The sequence below is a fragment of the Accipiter gentilis genome, chromosome 25 (assembly GCF_929443795.1).
Source record: "Accipiter gentilis chromosome 25, bAccGen1.1, whole genome shotgun sequence".
Lineage (NCBI taxonomy): Eukaryota > Metazoa > Chordata > Aves > Accipitriformes > Accipitridae > Astur > Astur gentilis.
This window is the reverse complement of record NC_064904.1, coordinates 14,994,039-15,015,713: the sequence shown is the minus strand read 5'-3', so window position 1 is coordinate 15,015,713 and position 21,675 is coordinate 14,994,039. Positions and strand designations below refer to the sequence as shown.

The 21,675-nt window shown below is 52.7% G+C and overlaps 2 protein-coding genes across 5 annotated transcripts; one reads left to right on the top strand and one right to left on the bottom strand.

Annotated features, from left to right (window-relative positions):
• Nucleotides 1-1,780: 1,780 nt before the first annotated feature.
• AKAP5 (A-kinase anchoring protein 5) lies at nt 1,781-7,557 on the top strand. Its single transcript, XM_049828845.1, has 2 exons — nt 1,781-1,831; nt 3,071-7,557. Exon 2 carries the CDS (start codon nt 3,724-3,726, stop codon nt 5,122-5,124), a length of 1,401 nt encoding a protein of 466 aa, XP_049684802.1. The 5' UTR covers nt 1,781-1,831; nt 3,071-3,723; the 3' UTR covers nt 5,125-7,557.
• Nucleotides 7,558-15,567: 8,010 nt separating this feature from the next.
• On the bottom strand, nt 15,568-20,909 carry ZBTB25 (zinc finger and BTB domain containing 25). 4 transcript variants are annotated; one of them, XM_049828848.1, is made up of 3 exons: nt 20,346-20,909; nt 18,397-18,576; nt 15,568-17,168 (listed from the first exon to the last, which is right to left on the bottom strand). In XM_049828848.1, the coding sequence occupies exons 2-3, from the start codon at nt 18,567-18,569 to the stop codon at nt 16,031-16,033; spliced, it is 1,311 nt and encodes a 436-aa protein (XP_049684805.1). In that variant the 5' UTR covers nt 18,570-18,576; nt 20,346-20,909; the 3' UTR covers nt 15,568-16,030. The 4 variants fall into 4 exon arrangements, with proteins under 4 accessions (XP_049684805.1, XP_049684807.1, XP_049684804.1 ...); XM_049828850.1 differs by lacking the exon at nt 20,346-20,909 and adding an exon at nt 19,300-19,372; XM_049828847.1 differs by lacking the exon at nt 20,346-20,909 and adding an exon at nt 18,655-18,953.
• Between the last annotated feature and the right edge of the window lie 766 nt (nt 20,910-21,675).

Below are 21,675 nucleotides of genomic sequence, written 5' to 3'. Positions count from 1 at the left end.
AGAAATAACACAGTTTTTGGGGGGTTTGGGGGGTTTTTTTGACTAGTGATAGGGACCAAAAAAAAAAAAACCAAAAAGGAGAAAGTATTGCTTGGCTAGCTTGCTGTGCGTCACCAGCACTTTAGTGTGGGCCCAGAAAGAAAACCAGAGCCTGCAGCTGGGCCAGGATCTTTCAAGCTTATCCATCTTCTGACCAGATCCTCTGCTTGCTGCAGACTCTGTTATTTACTTCCCTTGCACCATAGCCTTTGGTGCTACCATCTTCCCCCGGAGCAGCAGGAATAATTGAATTCCACGCGAGGTGTTTCCAAATGTGATTCACAGCAGCGCACGCACATTCGCCATCCTCACGTCAGCCATCCTCGTTACCGCTGCCCGCTTTCCTCCCTCCCTCCAACTGCAACGAGGGAAAACCTCCTCGCGGTGAGGGGCCTTATTTGGCTTTAACGCAGAAGTAGATCGTAATTAGAACCCACTGCCCACCCTGGGGGGAGAGAAGCTGTTTCCAAATGAAGATTATTACCCTGAGTGAATGCGAGCAAACACAGCTCATAGGGGAGCTTTTAAAAAGGCAATTCCTTGTCATTGCTTGATCCACGTTTCAGCCCTCCTGGCTGACGTTTCAGCCCAACACACCCATTCTGTACCTTTTTTCCATGAAGACGCTAAAGGAGGGCGGAGACCATGTGTATTTTTCTAAGGCTGGCCTACGCTGGAAGCCGCTTGCAGGTTCAAAGTGTGCTGCTTCGCCGGGTTTCTTCTGTGCAAACATGCTGTGAAGTAGTTGAGATCCTTACAACATTTGTGGGTGTCAGTCAGCTCCCCGGGGAGATGAATGGGGACATTCCGGCATCTCAAACTATGGTTTCATGTAGTTCATGAGCTCCAGGTGGTAGTCCTTTTTCCAGAGGCCCTGCAATCAATCATAACAGCTGGAGATGCAATTTTTCTTAAGTCAGATCTCCGCTGCTTTGGAGAAAAAAGTCTAATAGGAAAGAGGCGCTTTCTCTGGCATTTTGGGCAAGGATTAGTTCAAATCCAGGAACTGGCTGTCCTTGCCACCACCTCTGAAGGTGTAGCTCCTGCAGCAGCCCGAACAGCGTCTGCTTAAAACTGCAAAGGTTTCAGGTGGGACAAAACAAAACAGCCGCCGAGAGCGAGACCCCCTTCCTTCCCACGTAGCCAGGCAAACGCCGGATCCCCAAACGCCAGCGGTCCCTTCCTCCGGGGCGCGCGTCCCCTCTCTTCCAGTGCATCTTGCTGCCGTTGGGATCCAAACTGAAAAGGGCAGCTCATACCCTAGAAGACCTTTGCCTTGAGCGCAGTTCGGGGTTTGCGCATCTGCTGCTGCGCACGACCTGCGAGGGGAAGAAAGGTGACTCTGCAAGAGAAAGAGGGGGGCTGCTTTGCAAAGAGGGGGGCTGCCTTGCAAAACGGGGTGCTACCTCGCAAAAAGAAAGGGGTGCTGACCTGCGAACAGGGAGAGACGCTTTCCCGTGGGAGGCGCGGAGCGGTGCTTCCCCGCACGCAGGGGCTGGGCCGGGGTCCCAGACACACACACACACACACACCCCCCGCTCTCCCCGGAGGCGGCGGGCAGGTTCCCGTAGAGCCTCCCCGGTGCCGGGGCGGGAGGAGGTGGTGGGGGGGGGGGGGGGGGCGGGCGGGGGGGCTGGCGGCGGCGTCGTCGTCGGGCCGCCTCGGCGGGGGGCGGGGGGCTGCCGGCAGCTCCCTCCCCGCCGGCCCGGGGGGGGGCGCGGCTGCGGCGGGAGGCGGCGGCAGCAGCGCAGCCGCGCGGAGCGGCGCGGAGGGGCGCGGAGCCGGGCGGCAGGTGAGGGCGCGGGGCGGGCACCGCCTCGGGGGGGGGAGAGAATCCACGGGGGGGGGGGGGGGAGGCGACACGCGTGGGGTTCCTGGCTCGGCCTCTGCGGCCCGGGGGGGCATCCCCCCCCATCCTCATCCCCTCGGAGGGGTTCGGCTTTCGGGGGGTCCCGGTTGGCCGGGAGCGGGGGGAACGGGGCTGGGGGGGCTCGGGAGCGGCGGTGCTGGCGGCACCCGCGACCCCCCCCCCAAAACTTGCCGGGCGGCGGGGGCTGCGGCGGAGCCGGGCTCGGGGCACCGGCAGCGGCGGGCTTCTCTCTCCCACACGCGTCTCTTATCAGCTTAGCTTATTTCCCCCTGAAAAAAAAAAAAATATTAAAATTCCAAAAAATAATAATTAAAAAAACCCCAAACAACCCCAAACAAAACACCAAATCTGCTCCGCGGGGGAGCGCGCCCCGCCAGAGCCCCCGGTTTTAATCATCTTGCTACTTAAAAGCAGAGTCCAAAATACTGTGTAAAGAATTGCCCGAAGTCACGGGGCCGGTCCCGGAGAAGTTGCTCTGTTTGCGGTAACGCGGTTTTGCGTCTTTATACCCAAAAATGTTCTGATGGTGTTTTGAGGCAGTGCTTTTTCTTTTCTTTTTTTTTTTTAAAGGGTGACATATATCTTACAGTATCATATATTTGATGAACACACGCGGCGTTAATTGAGGTTGCCATGGAAGGCATGCACGTAGTATAAATAAGCTCCCTCCTTGCCATGTGATTTCGCTTTTGTATTCCACAAGGCTCCTTTTTGTATTCTGTGTTTTTGCATATTGTCATATGGTGCATTAAAGATAAAAATATCTGCTGTCTCAGGGTGTAATTTCCCTAGCTGGAACTATGAGTGCATATGGAGCAGCGGGGAAAAGATTTAGCTAACCGTAGGAGAAGAAAATGTATGCATGTGCATGTGTAATACGTATTTGCCATAATATGGGCAGTTAAAAAAAAAAAAAAGTCCCCTTTTACCACACAAAATAGCAAAACATCACTGGGTTGACATCTTGGTGGCCTCATTTTGCCTTTGGATACTGATGCTAATTAGCGGAAAAAACTGCTATGGTGCACCCAGAGGTAGAGCTGCTTTTCCAGCCCCAGTCTGCCTCCCAAAATGAAATATTTTTTTAAAAAAACTTTTTAATACCTTTTTTTTTTAAAAAAAATGCTCTACAGGTCTTATCATTTGTTTGTTGTGTTACAGGTAAAAGATGGAAGAAGCATCGGCCATGCTTCGCAGCAAACCTCACCTAACCTGCGAGGTGAACTGAAGCAGAAAGCAAAGGCGAGACAAAGCAGCATCCGACCTTGTCACTGGGGGGCAGAAAACAGCCACTGGCTGCTGCTGGTTTTACTGGTGCTTCAATCAAGCTCCCTGTGGAATTGCAGATAGCTCAGAAAGTGCAAGTTCTTTCCAGGTCCGTGGGGTGAATAAAAATTGTTAACCCTTGGCTTGATTTGTCATCCTTTGGGGGAAAAAAAAAAAAAAAAAAGTAATGTCAGACTGGCAATTAAATAGTCGTGCTGTTAGACCGAGCGCAACTTGAAGTGGGTTGTTCCGGAGGTGAGAGTGACTCTGGCCAGTAAACCAAGAAGCCTGTTCAACTGCGTGTCTACCCGGGATTCCTTGGAGAGGTGATCAAGTGAGTAATAAGACAAAGTGGGAGTTATAAAGCGGATGCGATAGCTTCAGCAGGACTTCTCTTCACTGCCACATCCGCTCATTAAAAAGCAACTAACGTTATTTTGAAAACAATTTGAAGAAAAAATGCACTTTGAGCATCTCTGCAGTTCTTGCGTCTGATGCATTAATCCAGAAAATCGGTAATATAACACAAACGAAGGAGAGGAGCCAATATGGTGAAGGCAGCTAAGGAAATTCAAATGGAGAGCCCAGGAGAGGCAGAGACTCACAGCACAGGGGCAACGTGCTCCCCCTCGGAGGAACAGGCAGAAAAACCCTCCATGCTCTGTTTTAAGAAGCGGAAGAAGTCCTGTAATAAGGGGCTGACCGCGAAGGATGCGTGCGAAGGAGCCTCGGAGGAGAAAAGCCAATGCATCAGCGCTGACCAAGGGGAGGCGAAAGTTCCTACTCAATCGCGATCCTCCAGAGGAGCCTGGGCAGCCATCAAAAACCTCGCAAGACCTCGGAGAAGGCAGAAATCCTCCTCGCGGAAGAAGGTGCCCTCCGATTCCCAAGTGCAGCTGGAGATGGATGCTGAGGATGGCTGTGCGCAAGGCTTCCCGAAGAAACGGGCGAGCTCTGGGGTGAAGATGCCCTGTGTACGGTTCTCCAGAGGCAAGAAAAAACCCAGCCCCTCCGAAGCGGTGGAGGAGTCGGAGGACAGTGCTCAAGCAAACGAAGTGATGGGCATTTTGAATAAAGCTATTGAAGAGCCGGAGGATTTGGCCCCGACGGACAAGTCTGAATCCTTCAGCCCCCCGGTCTCTGCGGAGGAGGACCAGGATACGGCGAAGGAAAGCCCCAGCTCTGTTGGGAAGAGTGAGCCCTTGACAGAGCCCACACCTGATGCAGAGGAACACGCGGAGCACACCGCTCAGTCGGAGATAACCGATTCAGAGACAGTTAATGAAACAGCCGAGGAAGAACTGCAGGAGGGGAGCCTACCCCAAACCACAGTCCATGCGGAAGGCGGGGAGGTTGCTCCCGAAGCGCCCGTTTCCAAGGATCAACCCGACAGCTCCCCTGAAACCACTGAGCTGCAGGAAATCCCTAATACCTGCCAAGAGCTGCCTGAAGGGGATGAATCAGAAAAGAGCATAAACCTTCCTGAGGAGCTCAAAGCTGAAGAGACTGTAATGGATTTCAGTCAGTCGGCGTTTAAAGACGATGGGGCGAGCGTGCAGGGCTGCTCCAGCCATCAGGTGCCATTAGAAGCACCCACGGGCGCTGGCGTCGGCATCGTCATCACCGTCACCGAAGCTGAGGACTCTGACAACACCGACTCCGACCAGGCCTACGAGCCGTCCCCGGTTTTGCACCGAAATAAGCAAAGAGGGAGTAAAAAATCAAGCGGGAGCTTTGATTTTGGTAAAAAAGAGGGCCCCGAGGCTGGCGGCGGTCCCCAGGCAGAGGAGAAGGGTCCGGGCGACCAGGGGCACAGAACTGGGGAGCAGTACGAATTGCTCCTCATAGAAACCGCGTCTTCCCTCGTGAAGGCGGCCATTCAGTCGTCCATAGAGCAGCTGGTCAACGAAATGGCCCTGGAACAGAATAAACACAACAGTTTTCTGTGATGGCAGCGATGCCCCCGAAATAAAAGAGTACAGGGAGTGATTTAAGGCTCCATTTGGCCTGGGGGGCGTGTGGAGAGCTCGAAGGGCTCCCAGGGCCGAGGTGTAGTTAATTCTGCATGCCCGTTCAGTTGTGTGTTTATGTGAAACGGATCCCGGGACGTGGGGCAGACCCCGCTACGTACAGCGTGTCCCCTGGGGCTGGGGCTTCAGACGGTGCCGTCGACCGCAGCTGCGGAAAAATGAAGGCGTTGCAGCGACCGTGTTTTCATTTATTGGCATCTGTACGTCAAGGCCACGTTTTTGCCGTCGCCCGTGCCAGGTTTCCCGGCTCTTCGTGCTGTAGATCTGTGTGTACCGTGGGTTTAGCGAAAGGTCCCGAGGGGCGGTGAGTGCCCGACCCACTGCTGGGCTGGATTCGGGACACGTCGGCTGCGGCTGGAGGTTTGCCTTGGGGTTCGGCGGAGACAAGGGAGGGTGAAGCGACTGCAATGTTAACGTGAAGATGGCAATGCCGAACAGGCTCCGGCCGGTATTTAGTATTGCAAACAGGTACTCGCTACGTACAGATGCCAGAAACCGTGGTCACCCCTGCTGTCGCGTCGCATGAAGCCGGATGGTTGCAGCGAGCGGCGTTTTTCATTTGGCCTCTTCCCCTGTCACAAGCAGCCTGTGCATTTCCAGACACGTTAAAGCACAGCATCAGCCGCTCGCCTCGCTGACCCCGGGCTGCACGAATGCCAAGAAAACGACAGCGCTTCGTTTGCCGGGGGGCCGTTCTCGCACCATTAAGCTCAACGGGCAAAATTCCCAGCAGCATCGGCGGCGCGGGCTGCTGCGGGCAGCCCCTCTCCTTCCTTCACCTTCCTCCGTCCCAGTCACGATGTCGTGGTGAAGCTGTCCTCGGATGTAGCATATTTTTGATATATGGCATGTGATATAAATAGCAGTGAGCTGCATGCGTGTTAGCAGTCAACTATTGCCTCGGTGTTGACATAGTTTGGGTCGCTGCGATGTGCTGCCGGCGCTGGAATTGCTGTGATTTGGTCTGAGCGCTGCTGGCGTCCCTGGGTGCTGGCGGCAGCCTGTCCCGCACGGCCCCCCCCTCGCTGCAAAGCCTGCCTTGACTTCAGGCAGCCCCGGCTTCCCTTGGGAAATGTGCATTACGCCCGGCTCGCTGCTGCCGGGCTCCGGCTGGCTCCGGCACGCCGTGTAGCTTGCTCGGAAACATGCAGGGAAATGCCGGAGTGATCTTACCAAAGTCCTCAGGGAAAAAAATCTAGACGTGAGGGCCTGGGGACGTGGCCGTAAAATGCCTGGACAGGCCAATCGCCGTCAAAACCCACGAACTGCCCTGCTCCGAGGGGGGTTGCGCCAGCGTAGCATGTGTGTGCGAGCATCGCCTCTAACTACCAACTCTCCAAGAGAAAGGGGCCTTTTAATAATTTGGGATTGCATCTGCGTGGCTGGGATTTACTTACAGCTGCAGGCAAGTCAGCCTGTTCTTCTGAGAAAATTCTCCTGCGTATTTCTCAGCCGATACAGAAATAGCAGCCTTGCTTGGCAATTGCTTACTGACCATAGGCAGCGCGCTGAGATTTCCCTTCCCAGCATAGAATTTGGATTCCTGTTAAAATACAAGGGCTGTAAACTTTCCTAGTACCTGGTGCGCAACCACGTTTTAAACTTTGATAAAGCATCTCCGTTGTTACGGGAGGACTGTGAGCAGTGAGTGCCACAGCTTGTTTCTGTGCAAGTAAAACTTAAGAAAAATCAGAGGATGTTAAAAAAAAAAAAAGCGTCTTCTTTTTCAGTGAGTTTAATTAATAAGTTATCAGGTATCAGTAATTCAGCGTGTACAATTTTAATGGCTTTGTACTTCATACTGGTCCTTCCAGGTATTTTGCCATTGTTTGGAGAGGGACTTTTTAAGGACTTTTGTATGTACCTCGGGAGCTGCCGCTGCTGCAGCACCCCGAGAAGAGCCATACTGATGCTGGAGGTTGCTTATGGGATTCCACCGGGCGCCGTGGCAGGTCAGCGCCGAGCGAAGGGCCGCGGCATCTGTGCGGGGCCCCGCTGGTGTCAGCTGCAGAGGAGGATGTCGGGGCTCTGGTAAAGAAACACAAAATGACCCCGTGGGGCCAGGCTGTCCTCCTCTGTCAGCCTGCTAGGCAGTTTCGGGAGGTTTTCCTGTATTTCAGTATTGCCTTTTAGGCAAAACACTTCTTCAAAAGAGGAGAAAAATGGTAGAAATGCTTTGGTCCAGCCCGGCCCCTGCGACTGTTGCTCCACGTCCAGGGTTGTGTTTGCATCCTTTCTGTAGCTGGTTTTCCCTCTGTTATAGCTGTACATATAACTGATGATTATTTCATTAAAGTTGAATGTACCTGTTGTTTTCTTGCCTTGTGATTGAGTGGGCAGCTATGGAGAGATTTTATCCATGAAAGGATAAACTCGCAGTGGGGCTCTGTTGTGTCCAGCTTTCTTAGGCAGCCATACGGTGAGCAGAAAGAGATCCTGAAGTTGGGAGCAGACCTGAATTCTTTGGAGGCCTGCTCCTCCTGTGCTCTTTTTATAAGGTTTCCTTTCGGTTGCCAGCCAGTCATTTCCACCGCAGAGTCCTGGCTGCCCAGAGGCTGCTATAAAGTATTTGTGAAAGATCACAAATCTCCAGTGGCCAAGAAAAGCCGTCCTGCTGCCCAACAGTTAAATTACCTATCAAATGCTCTGTACCACCAGAGGACAACGTTTGGGGCTCTGCAGACAGACCGGGGTCAAACCCCGCTGCGCGTGGAGCGGCACAGCTCTTGCCCATCCCACGCGGTTGGTTTGGTTTTCCCTGCGAGCTGCTGGTTCATACTTTCTGCTCCCAAGGCTCCGGGCTGCTATTTCCAGGCACACGGTTTGGTGCTGATGGGGTCCGCGGCGAGGCCGGCACCTCGGGAGGGGGAGCAGCAAGTTCAGTGCTTCAGCACTTTCTGTTATGGCTCAAATGGGCCCCACACCCTGATAATTTTTTTTGCATAACATCTTTCAGGTAATTTCTCGAGGCACTTTGTAACGTACAGAAAATATGGAAAAAAAGTTCTACATTTTTTGTAGTATTCATACTATTTTTTCTGTCAGGTTTACAGAACAAAATATAGACTCGTAACAGCTGTTAATGACTTAATTAAGACTCCCTGCTCCTTCGTTATGATTAGAGAGTCGAACATTAATAAAACATTTATTCTTTCGGAGAAGGAATGATAAATTTACTATTGCGAAGGAGTACCAGGCCGGAAAACCTGTGAGGACGTGACTGCGTGGTTGTGCCAGAGCACCAAAGGGTGGCCTGGCTTCAGGACCGCGTTCCTCACCGACAGCTGAAATAAACCGGAATGCTACATCACCTTGGTTTCTTGATAGCCCCATTCAGATTGCTTTTGGGCCGTCTGGCTCCTTATCCAGGAGTTCGTTGCTTGCTGCCCCTCTCGATTATGGAAGTGGTTGCTTTGCAGCAGAAAGCAAGTGTGCCCACTGAAAAGTTCCTTGTGGAAATTGCTGGTAGACAATGATGGCACAAACAAATGTTGGGGTTTTTTTCCTGCCCTGGGAGACCAAAAGTGCATTGGAAATGCGCAGGTTGCTTAGGGCCAGACCTCCAGCTGCTGAAGGTCGCTGCAGCTCTGTACGCTTCAAAGGACCAAATCTACAGCAGCCAGGAATCTAGCATTAGAATCAAAGATGCAGTCCCTGCATAAATGATGGACATTTTCATATGTGTCCTTATGTACAAAAATGAAAATCCAGAAGTTGCGTTTTTTGGTTTGGTGGGTTTTTTCCACAAATGCATGGAAGAAATTGAGTAAACATGAAATACATGGGAATCCTGTTCTGTGCTTGGGATGGATGGGTGGAAGCTGGTCCCTGCTGATGGACCCACGTGTTGGGGGCAGTGAAGCCCTAATAATGCCTGTCTTATAGATACAGGGTTTCAACATGAGTAACTGAAGATGATGAGATGATCCAAGAGAACAGATTGATTTAAATAATTTGCTTTAATATTATTTTACATCGGCAGTTTTATTTCCCAGAGAAATGGTTCCTGTTAGCTCTTGTTGGGTGGTATTAAAATAATGAAATACTTTCATTTGCAACCAGATAAAATCTTTACATTAAATGTGATTTTTTTTTTTTTAAAACTAATCAGAGGATGTTATTTCTTATACAGCTGTTTAAGCAAACATATAGGTTAACATTTGTTTAGCAGGCACAACTTTCACATTTTTTTCTTCTTGCAGAGAATTGTGAAGGGTGCAGTTCTTCTGTGCTAAGCGATGGATTTTTCTTCTGCAGCGTGGTGAAAGTCCATTTAGCTGGGAAGTGGATTTCAGCTAAAATACCCAAACCCAGCATTTTAAAATAGGTTTTGTTACATAAAAACTGCCAAACATGCTGGATACAAAAGGAGGGGGGAGACATTAGGAAAACATGTTTTGCAATGCAGATTGCTAAGATGAAAGTATCATCTGCAGCTAGAGCTGACTGGCAGTCACCCCATCGGTCCTCCAGTCAGACCTAGCAGAGAGATCATCCTTTCCAACCTCTTTAATCCGGAAGAGGAGACACCCCCCCGCCGAGGTGGGTGCCCCAGCGGGGTCCCTTCTGCAGGTACCGGTGTCGGTTCAGGTGCTGCCCTTCCAGCGCCACGTCCTTACCGGTGCAGGGACACACCGAGCATCGCTTTGCCGTTGTCCCGGAGCGCAAATTTTCATCTTGCGAGGGATGTCAACTCTGCGATCTAACGACAGTCATTTCGTGTCACGTTCGCTCTCGCCGTTTGCCGTTTTAATGAAGACACGAGGCTGAGGTGCCGATGCGTCAAGGCTCCGTGCTGCGACAGCTCCGTGTGATGCGAGACTGGTGAGGTGGCAGCTGGGTGGGAAGCGCAACCGACTCCGACTCCTACGGCGCTTCGGAGCATCCCCACCGGGGAGGAGGAGCGATGCACCCCCTCGCTCCCGCCAGCAGCCTCAACCGCTTGCTTTCTGCCTGCCAAAATCTCCCCCGGACTGCCGCCGCGCGAAGGCGTCGGGCGTTGTCGGTGCAGCGCGGGCGGACGCCGCGCCACGCTTCATCGCAGCCCAGACAGCCCTGCGACCGGATTTGCATTTCGCGTGCTTAGCCGGAGCGTTGGCAGGGAAGGCCGCAGCAGGGAAAGCCTCTCGTCCAGAATCTCCCTGAAGTTTGTAGGGCGGCCGCGAGCCTGCGGGCACGACGCAGCGGGCTGGGGGACCGGCTGGCTCGCCGGCGCGGGGCCGGCAGGCGTGTGCAACAGGCACAACAGGAATGCACACCTGCACCCTGCTCATTAAAAGCGATGAGTAAGCGGCTCGCAACCGCACCGCCGGGATAAACAGAGGCTCGTAGGGGATGCTCGGCCCCTAATGACAGGCTTCGGCGCCTGCTCTGCTGGGTCCGGCGTCGCTGCGGGCTGGATGAGGCGACCGCTGCCGGAGCGGGTCCCTCCCGGGGTGGCTGCAGGGAAAAAGGGGGGTGACGCCGAACGTCAACCTCCCGCCCCGGCACGTCGGTGCTTTTGGCCGGAGCTTGGCGCTGGCAGCGACCCCACGGAGGCCTGGCTCGACGGTTGACACCGCGCTTCTGCCTGCTGCCGTCGGGTTTCTTCCCCGGCATCACCCTCCACGGCTCCCGGCCCTGGTTCCCATGCTCCGGTGCCTACGGCTGGCTTCACATCCCGCAACCCCAGCGCCAGGAGGGACAGGGGCTTTACACAACATTTTCCTACGCCGTTTGTCCCAGTAACGGGAGGGTTAACGTGGACTAAAATTTGCCTGACTGCTGCTGGAAGCCTTTAGCAGCATTGCCCTATGCATCCCGGGAGGGTAAAGCCATGCGCGGGCTGCCCGGAGCCCTGCAGAGCTTCCCGGGGGCATCTCGGCTCAGGTGAAAACCAGCCTAATTCAGCAGACAAGGTTTCGAGCTTTGCTGCACCTTTGTTCTGAGGGTGCAGCGTCTGGTTTAGAATAGTTAGTGGAAGCATTTCCTCTCTGAGGCTGCTTTTGAAGTTGTGTCATTACTTTTTCTTAATGAAACATGCAAATCCTGTAAATGCTGCGATTGCGTCTCGGGGAGTTCAGTCCTGACACAGCTCTGGTTGTAAATATCTAGCTGGCGTGTAATTTAGGCCAGATCCATCCTCATTACCTTTTTCCTCCTGATTTCTTACTGCTCAGAATATATTTTCCTAGTGCTGGACTGCTGGGAAGCCCACTCAATTGCAGTCTTTTTTGGCATACCATGGCAAGAGGGGGAAAGAAAAGGCTGGGTTTTATTAAACAGCGAAGCTGAAGGTGATCGCGGCGGTATGGCACGACCCGCTGTTGGCAGATTGCCGTGGGAGGCCTTTGACAGGCCAAGAAGAAACCTCCCGCCTTGGCCACCGATAGCTCGCGGTCCCATTCAACGATGCTGAATTGCATATGCTGAGATCACTTTTCACCGCACTTGTGAAGGCTTCGCTTACGCAGGATTTATACCTTCTGCCTCCAAAATAGTAGAAAACTACTCAGCATCAGCCTTACGCTCGAGAAAGCTGTATTTCATGGCTTTATTTTTAACCACAGTCACTGCTTCAGGTTTACGTCCTGACAGCAAATTTCTTTTCCCTTTTTAACCTTCTCAATGTGCGTCCGTGTCCCAAACCCCTCCGGTGAGGGGCACTGCACCCACGGACGGGCTGTCAGCCCTTCCGCACCCCCCGCATCTGCTGCCGCCCAATTTTGCAGTGATTTGACAGACGACATGCGAGCAAAGAGCCTGCCCGAATGGCTGCTGTAGCCAGATGGCTGAAGACACATGTTGTAAGCACAGTCTGTGCAGAAGGTAAAAGGAGCTGAAGGGGGTTTTTTTATGCTGTGTGGAGATGGGGTGAGCACAACCCGGCCATCAGTATCACCTCCTGGGCAGCCAGCAGGCAAGTGCTGGCATTGCTCTCCCCCGGCCGCCCAAAAATTCAAGGTGGAAGAGGTAAAATCCGAATATTTGGAGGTGAATGTTGAGAGGGGACAGGTTACCTTTTAAGGGCGACTTGTGCAAGTAACAGGCATCGAAGTCTCGCTCCTCTGGCACCGGCAATGCGGGAGATGTTCAGCCTAACACTTTCATTGCACAAGTGCTACCGAATGGCATCTCGACCAGCACCGCAGGTGGTGAAAAGCAAGTTTCTCAGTAAAATAACTAGACCCCATGCTTCAAGGGGGCAATAAATACCCTTTATTTATAAATAAATACCCTAAGCAGCCCAAGAAACATGGGCCCTGTTGGACCTGCCTTGTCCAGCATCAGAGCACTAGAACTATTTCAAAATACCTATCTCGAAATTGTTTAGCATGCTTTGGTCACTAAGCCTGCTAACCTACAGGCAGCATATTCAGGCCAGCACCCAGACACATGTGAAAGTGATGGTCGCCACTGCAGCACTTACTGCCATTTCAGAGGTTAACATGAGCTGGCTGAGCAGTCTGCTCACACTGCGGGGCTTTGGCAGGGGTCTGAGCCCCAATCTTCCCATGTTTTCGTAAAACATGACCTGCAGAGCCCACAGACAAGGCTCTTCAAAGCCCGTGGTCCGTCAGCTCTGCACCCTTGAGGCTGGGACCCCTTCGCAGCACAGAGCAAAGCTCTGGGGATCCCCTGAGGCTTTTAGACTTCCAGCCTCCAAGTACCAAGGCTTTCTTTGCCCAAGCCCATGTGCGTCTATCAACCAATCGCAGATATCTGGAAGGAATCACCAGTATCATTATTTTGCATACTGCGACAAATTCTTCTATGTTTTCAGAAACACTACCACCACCCCACCACCCCCCCAAGAAATGAGTATTTGCCAAGCCCAGCTGTGCAAGTCAGGCAGATTTTCAAGCATGTACAGGCAGAAAGGTTAAGCACTCAGTAATTCAAGTGTCTTCTACATACAGTAATAAAATTTCTTATGATGTATCCAGGAGCAGCTGCTGCCCTTGCACAGCAATCGTTAGCTGTCTTCTAAAATTATTTTCTATTCATAAGACTTAGAGAGAATGATGTTTTCAAGTTAATGTAACTCGGAGCTGATGACTTCTGTCTCTCAGGGTTTTTCTACTGCTTTAATTATAACAGCACTTCAATGCTTGCAGTGGAAAACTGCTGAAAATTCATTTCTTGTATCGCAAATGATGCAAAAAAATGCCTTTCGCAGATGTTTGATGTCACAGATGTTCACTACTGCAAAGCTTAACCAAAGTACACCCTAAAAAGGGTAAAAAGAAAAATCATTTACAGTCGTAACTTTTCAAAGACATACTCAACGCGTACACGAACACAGTGCTGCTTTCAGTATGATTTCAGCTTTACTGATGTATTTGCAGCCAGTGCATCGGAGTCACTCCTACAACACATAGGCACTTCGAGCTGATAGACATTTGGATCTTCTACCCCAGTTCGCAGTTTTTATTAAAGCTCCCTTTTAATGGCCAAGAAGTGAACAAAACAAACCTGAAGATGAGCAGCATGTCCCAGAGACGCCTTCGGGCACTACTGCTTGTTGTCCCCCCCTGCTGTCCCCCAGTACTGAGCTCTGTTACCACTGCCTGGTTATCTTTGCAGAGACATCAAGGGTCATTTGACTTTCAATATCAGTTCAGGCAAGTTAGGCATCTAGTCGATATTCCAAGGTGCTCATCTACTGACTGAAGAGTCTCAAAACTCACTTTTAGCTCTTCTCTACAGCTATGCCCAACCCAGCAGACACTCCTCTCTGTTCTTAATATTAAATGTAGGAACCCCAGTGAAGCAAGCAGCACCCAGAGAAGCCAGCCCACTCGGTAAAGTGTCGCACACAAATAGGGAATGACTATAGAATACCATTTAATTTTGGGTTTTTTAACCATCACGTAGAAATAGAGGTCAGTGGAAGCCAGGGGGCATTTACCCCAGTTATAAGCAGCCTGTGCTGGATGTGATTTAGCTGATGCTATTAGCCCGGGAGAGACCCAGAAGGCTCTCTTCTAGGAAATGCTCCATGTGAATCGCTCTGTGCTCAGATGCAGCATTTGCAGGCCTGGATGTTGGCAGGGTTTTGTTTGTTTGTTTGTTTGTTTGTTTTAAAGAAAGGCTTTTTAAGCAGAGTTTAAAATGCATTCACACCAGAGCAGCTTTAATGGGTACACACAGCGAGGGGGGCACTCGGTCTAGCAGGCAAGCACACACCAAACCGCAGAGTGCATTTTGTAACATCATCTGGGCAGGCTCAGAGCCTGTTTGTTTTCCCCCTTTGTCTTAAAACACAATTTGGCAGCCCTCAGTGGCCAAGCCATCCCCTGGAGTGTGCAGCTCCCTGCCCAGGAGAAGCAGCAGCCGCCCTCACAAAGACCTCAGATGGTCTTTTAATTCGGCAGCGATTTAATTGCAGCCCTTGCTCCAGGACAGTTTCAAAGAAGAGAGCTCAAGGGTCCTGACTACAAAGAACTTTGGAGCGGGCATTTTGACAATAAACTGTTCTCACTATTGTTCAGGCTCCCCCTTTCCAAAGGCAATGACTCAACTCCACCAGGACTGGCAGGGAGCCTTCAGCTTCTCAAAAAACTGGGTAACGAGATTACGGGAGCAACTCGCAAGGCTTTCGCCCTCCGCTGCTAAAGAAACCCTCTGCGCTGTAAGAACTTCTTCGTGTGCCTCCTGACTGCTCTTAATCATCTCTTGAGGAATGGGCTGGAGCCCATCCGGTAGGAAGCCTGGCGTATCTCGGGTGAAAAACTAGAGAGGGACAAAATACGAAGCCAAGAGGAACGTGTACAATTTTAAACCCCTCTTGGATAAGTTATTACTCTCCAGATATCAGGTAATGATAAATGAAAGGCAAAAAGCTTGCGTTTTACCATTTTATGGTGGCTTTGCAAGCAGAGAAGAAATAACACATTATTTGTTTGCTCTTAGCAAATATACAGATTGCAGTATTTAAGAATGTATTTGCTCCAAGCTGTTTATAGAGTCAGAAACCGTTTTCACTGAGAAAATCCATGTGTGCTTTTTAATCCTGTAAAGACTTAGATTAGGATGCGCCTCCTCTCTGAGAGGAGAGGACGCTTCTTTGCAGCTTTCATTCCTCCTTGCAGAGAAGACACTCCAATAACAGGACGTGGTCCTACAGGGGCATCAAAATTTATCTCTGCTCACGCAGTAGCGGTTGACAAGGAAAGAATGAGGAAAAAGGCACGTAAACCCCTTTGAGTCTAAAAGTAAATGTAAAAGATCGTACGGACGAGGACTCCGGGGCTTGTCAAAGTGAAGGTTGCCACCCCTACGCCAGTGCCCCCAGTTCCCTCGCAAAGACCAGCCTTATGGCTCCCGCATGTATTTATGCGGAGACTTATTAAGTGCAGTTATACAACACGAACTTCAGGATTCATCTCCTCGAGATATTTATTTTAATTAAAACCAAACTGTTTGGGAAACACAATACATATTTCCCTCTACATTTCCCTCCATCTAGTTTCAGAAGAGCAATTTTATGGGATACAAACAGTCCCAGGGCCCGCGCAGCGTATTAGACAATGTTTAAACCTCACACCCAGCAATACAGTCTTAACTCTAGTAAAGCAGAGCGGGAATAAGTTCACATTTACGAAAAACGTAACCGAGATACATGGAGGCTTCCGAGGACTTAGATGGGAATTAGCTTGAGTTTAAAAGTTAGAGAAGTAAAAAAGCAAGTACACAAATCAAAGTACGCGGTTCTTCACAGTTATCTCAGAGGTGACAGGAATGGTGGTTGAATTAAAATCAGCTGCAGAGAGCAGCCACTCACGAGGTGGAAAATGCCAAAATATCCAGAGTTTCAGCCTGCGAAGGCTACACAGGGGGAGAACTACTCTACCAGGATCGTATCAACGCTTTCTTGGATAAGATCCGACTCCAGTATACATTCATCTAAGTGGTCTTGGGATAAACTGGAGCTCTTCCCCACGCTCTCACTGTCACAGTAAGGATGAAACCTGGGGGGCGCGGGGCTCTCCAGCCGCTGGCAGCGGCTGTATTTGTGCTGTTTCCCTCTGTGCATGTACATGTGTTCGAGCAGCTGGCTCTTCCGGAAGAACGTGCGGCCGCAGACGGTGCAACTGATTTTTCTCTTTCTGGAGAAAGAAAAGTTACAGTTCAACTCCACCGGTTCGTGGTCCTTGGAGATGAGGGAGAGCTGGCCGATCTGCAGAGGCTCCAGGTCGCTGCAGCTCGGATGCTCCAGCTGATGCTCGTCCTCCTTGAGGAGGAAGGCCCCGAGCCGGTGGCCGTTCCCAGCCTCCCTGTCCTCAGCCAGCGGCTGCACCTCCCCGAGGTCGCCGCTCTCCAGGATGGAGGCCGGCACGCCGAACGGCAGCGAGCCCGAGACGTGGGTGTGCAAGTGCTGCCGCAGCCCCCCCCGGGAGTCGAAACGCTCCCCGCAGTAGTGACACAAGTGCACCTTGAGGCTGGCCTTGGCAAAGATGGGGCTCGCTCCCTCCGGAGAAGGAGGGGTGCGGCTCTGGGACACCACGGGCTCCGAGTCGCACCTCTCCTGCTTTATGGAGACCGAGAGCTTCGGGTGCTCTTCTGCCGGCTTGGCGAGAGCAGCGGGCTGAGCGGAGGGGCGAGCGACCTGCTGGTCCAGGGAGCTGTCGTCCAGGCCGATGGCCAGAGAGAGCTGCAGCTGCGGGTGGTCGCCCTGGGCGGCGGACCGGCTGCCCGCCTGCGGCAGAGTGTCCTTCGCTCCCAGGCGTTCCTTCGCCGGTTTGTGTGCCGTCGAGATCTGGATCCCGTACAAGTTGGAAGACTGGACCGGCTCTGGGGAGAACACTTGGTTCATCTCGATCGCGATATGGGAGAGGTGGTCCGCGTGGAGAAAACGGATGCCCTCCTCCAGTCGGCTCTGGCTGACGGTCTGCTTCGGCCCTTTCCCGGTATACATGATATGCAACAAGTAACTAAATATGTCGGGCTGGATGTCTGTGGGCTGAATCTTTATGCATTCGCTGAAACAAGACAGATGGTTAAGTACATACGGGGCCCCAAACTACCGCCCTGACCCATTACCTGCCCGCTGATTTGCGCCGCCGTTTGCTGCGAGAGGGTGTGCGGTGCTGCCTGCCTCCCGGTTCACGAGCAGCGCTCCCCGCCAAGACCCGCGGAAGCGCCTGTGCCCTGTTTGCACTGCAAAGGGCCTGAGCGTGTATTTATGCCTGTGATTTTAAAGACCGTGCGCACAACCGCGGCCAGGGACGGCGAGAGCGGCCAGCTCCCGGTCACCCCGTCACTCGCACGCACGGCCAATTGCCGCCGCACGGCACCGCAGCGATGCCATGTAAGCCACCCATCGGCGGCGTGTGCCGCTCCAATAATAGGAGGCAAAGAATATTTGTGCGTTTAAGTAATAAATTCAGCTGCCACTGCTGTGTAATCTTTATGAGCTTTGCACTCAAGTGTCGGTAAACAGCATCTATCGGAAAGGAAGTTAAAACTGACCACACTTCCAGCCGAAGGGCTGCGCGGCCGATGGCTAAGAATTATCTTGCAGAGGTGCTGGGGGGCCACGACCCTCAAAAAGGAAGGGGAACGGAGAAGAGTTTAATTGATTACGAGCAGCAAGCTCCAGGTCAGAGGCGAGATTAGACCTTGGCACCACCGTCGTTATACCTGCAGAACCACTCCTGACCCTGCGGGATGAAGCATCTGAACAGCAGCTTGAAGTAAACCGATGATCTCGGTCTCAACCCTTATCCGCAAGGGTCTGAAGCGCAGAACCGCGATAAGGCTACGGCTTCTCGATTGCTTCGAGCCCGTGGATCCTGCCAGAAGTGACAGTCCCACCCAGCAAGCTTGCCTACAAGCTAGCGCAAAGTAATGGCACGCTGCGTGTGGGCAGGAGGTACCTGGGTATCCTTAGACTGCAAATCCGTGAGGTTCCCACTGCAGGAGGACTGTGGTACTTACATGTTTATTTTCTCTGGTCACACAAACGTCTCATCTCCAAAATGAGGGGCCTGATGTTGGCATATGCTGACTAAGAGGGTGGTTTTAAAGGACAGCACATTCTGGACTGGGAATGTTTAGAGAGCCGAGGTGTGCGCCGAGTTAGGAAAATATTCTCAGGCCAGCTAACATCCCCACTTACGCTCTTTTGGACTTTAATACCCTTAGAAAGGGGAAAAAGCAGGAAGTTGAGCAGAGCGGTTAAAAGGGAGGAGAGCTGTGTGTCCTTACCTCGTCTGATGAATAAATATCATCTTAAAATAGTTTGAAAAAGCAGCGAGCACCGCTCTGTGGGCTTTGAAGTAAACATCTCCAATGGCAACTGTGCAGTCGCACAGAAAGCCAAACTCCCGCTGCATGTTCAGCTGCTGGAGGAGGAGGACGCTGTGGCCGGTCGTGTCCATGGCGTGCCTGAGAGCAAGAGAACAAGACGGTCATCTCGTCAAGAAACGACGGAGCTCCCCAAGGCTCCAAACGTGGGTTTCTCACCACCGCAACGAGACGGGCGCCCGGCACGCAGCGCGGCCTCGCGAGGCCTTCTTCCCTCCTCCAGACGGTCCCTGCGCCCACGATTTTAAGGATTTCTCCCGCCGGTGCCCCAAACCCACGCTCAACGAGCTCGAAACCTTCTCCGTGACTTTTCCACAAGCCGGCCGCAACCGGAGCGCTCTTTCTCCCACGGATTCACGACACGCTCCGTGCTGCACCGGCGCTAACTTTAAAGCCCTCTCACCTTTTCCCACCCCCCTTCCCTCAGGATCGTGCTTTCTCCTGCCCCCCTAACCGCGTCCCCCAGCCCCGGGTTTAGGGGGGGGGCGGGGTGCAGAGCTAAGCGGCGGCGAGCCAGGCGCTCACAGAGGGAACCCTGTGCCGCCCAACAAAGCCCCTATTGTACCGGGCTGAGCCGCCCTTGCCCCGCCTCGCCTGCGGCCCCTTTGCAAATAAATGCTGATATCTGCTATTGTTTCAGCTCAAAATTATTGTGGGGGGGGGAGGAGGAGGAGGAGGAGGAGGAGGAGGGAGCAGCAGGGGGGAGGAGGCGAAGGCAGCCTCCCCGGGGAACGTAACCAGCGCCCTCCCCGGCCCGGCCCGGCCTGGCCCACCCCCCCGCGGGTTCCCCCCGCAGCCGCTTACCCGCGCGGAAGCGCAGCGCTGGGCCCGGCTCGGCACCGCCCGCCCCCGCTGCCCGCCCGGCGGATGGGGTGGGCGCTCGCCCCCCCCCCCCCTCCCCGCGCTTCCTGCTGCAGCCCAAAGGGGAGGCGGGGAAGGGGAGGGGGAGGGGGAGGGGGAGGAGGAGGGGGGAGGGGGGGGGAAGCCGGGCTGGCCGCGCCGCCCCCGCCGCTCCGCTGACGGCTGGAAAAAAAAAAAAAAAAAAAAAAAAAGAAAAAAAAAAAAAAAGTGAGTGCGGCCCCGTGCGCGGCTGCTGCGCGGGTCGGCTTTGGGGTGGGATTTTTTTTTTTTTTTTTTTTTTTTGAGGTGGGGGGTGTGTTTTCCTCTGGGGTGCCGGAGACCTCACCCTGGGCTGGGGGGTGGGGGGGGGGGGGGTGGGGTTCGCTTCTGACATCAGGCGGCGATGGGGTGTCATCTGCTGAGCGCCTCGGCTCCCGGTCTAAGTGTTTTGCTTAATTCTGTTTTGTTTGGACAAAAATGCTCCGTAACAGGCGCCTCCCCGGTCTGCCTGCTCCTGAAAATGGACGCGAAGATACGATCTGGCTCTTTCACCCACGTCTGCGGCCTAAGCGCTTTCTTCAACCACCGGCGAATCTTGTGGACGCACCGTTTCTCTCTCAGGCCTCCTTCGGTCTCTTATTAATTTTTAAACCGAGGGTTATTTTGGGCGAGAGCAGCCGCGCTGGGTCAGGCCGCGGCTGGGTGCAGCGGGGCGCAGGCGGGCAGTGCCACCCCCACCCCGATCTCCCGGCCTCCGGCACCTGCTCCCGGAGGGTTCTCCCGAGCCGCGGCTTGGGCGTCCGGTACGATCTTTGAGGCGCCTTTCCCATGAATTTTACCAAATCGCCTTCCGGACCTGTTTAAACTTCACAGTCCCTGCAGCCTCCCGCTGCCACCAGGTTGATTTGATGGCCACAGGTGGGCTTTTTGGGTGGAAAAGGCAGGGAAAATGGCTGTTTGGGTGCTTTCGCCATGCTTTTGGTGGAGTTTCAGAGATCTATCGCGCCCACCTCCTCAGTGGCGTCTCTCCTGGCTCAGGGCCTCCGCAGAAGACATTCGGTGCCTTGGATCATCCCTCTCGGTTTTCTCTCGGCGTATGATACTTTGCAGTTCGTTTTCCTATTGCGTCCCGATAATTGCGATTTTTTTTAATTGGGCTGTTCCCAAATCTTTAGGGCAAATAATGCCCCTGGCCCCCCAGAATCCAACAGTTTACAGGGCTGTTTCCAGCGGTGCCTCGAGGCGGCCTGAGCGTGGGTGGAGGATGGAGACAGGCTGAGAGAAGACAAAACGTAGGCTCCGAAGCATTTCGCTCCATGCGGTGTTTGCTGCTTAACCCCACTGACCAGTACAGCTTTCTCTTTTTCCATTGCTCTATGTTTTATTTCTTCTATTTTAAATAAAAAGCTCGCAGGGCTTAGGGACCATCTTTCCTGTGTTTGCGCAGCAGCAGGGCGGAGGGTCGATGGAGCTATAATCCTCCTGCTCCTATAAATATCGGTAGCCGCTTTTTTTTTTCCCCAGAAAGGTTGGTAGTAGGCGGCTCAAGGTTTTGTACTCTGTTCTGGGTTATTTAACATATTTATTAACCCGCGTACAGAGTGAGTCGTTATTTGCAGATGGCATGTTATTTATTTAAATGATTAATTATTTACATGTTATTTAGGTTGACTCCGGTCCAAAGAGGACTTTGAAAGCTTCAGAGAAACTGGAGCCAAAATGATGGAAGTGATGATGAGAAATGAAATTTGGTGTTTCGCTATAAAACACAGGCGATGATATCATACGCCTCAGCAGATGCAAAGTGATATAGCCTATGCTGATGGGTCAGAAAAGAGAGCAGGGCATAATCACAGCTATCTTCATGAGCGCTTCTGCTCGCTCCTCCTCTGTGGCCAGAAAATAATAATAATAATAATAATGAAAAAATATAAAAAATTGGAAAGGCAAGTGTGGCAAGAGGGCACCGAGAGAATGGGGGCTGTGAAAAAGGGGGACTGCCTTCTGCCCTGTCTTAGCGGAGGCGGCAGAAGCTCCCAGCGTGACGCACGTGGGAGGGCTGGGACGGAGCGAGAGGCTGCGCAAGCCCCACATGGGTGCTCTTTGCTTATGCTGCCCTGAGATGTGTAAGGAGCTGCAGAGAAAAAAGAAAAGACCCTTGAACCACGAGAAAGACAACTTTTCAGGGTGACTTGAAGGCCGTGACCGTGTCAGCTTAATGGAGGCCGTTTATTTCACTTCCTATAAAACAGGAAAACCTACGACAGAGTTGTACCGTGGGGGGTCCCTCCATCTTTCTCCGGGGCTGGTGCCTTATGGCCACGGAGGTTTTTTTTTTTT

Bases quoted from the DNA above. Each gene is read 5' to 3' on its own strand.
- ZBTB25 (XM_049828848.1), bottom strand. From the start codon at position 18,569: ATGGACACGACCGGCCACAGCGTCCTCCTCCTCCAGCAGCTGAACATG. The intron at 17,169-18,396 runs GTAAGGACACAC...GTCTTGTTTCAG, and splicing joins ATATTTATTCATCAGACGAG to CGAATGCATAAAGATTCAGC.
- AKAP5 (XM_049828845.1), top strand. From the start codon at position 3,724: ATGGTGAAGGCAGCTAAGGAAATTCAAATGGAGAGCCCAGGAGAGGCA.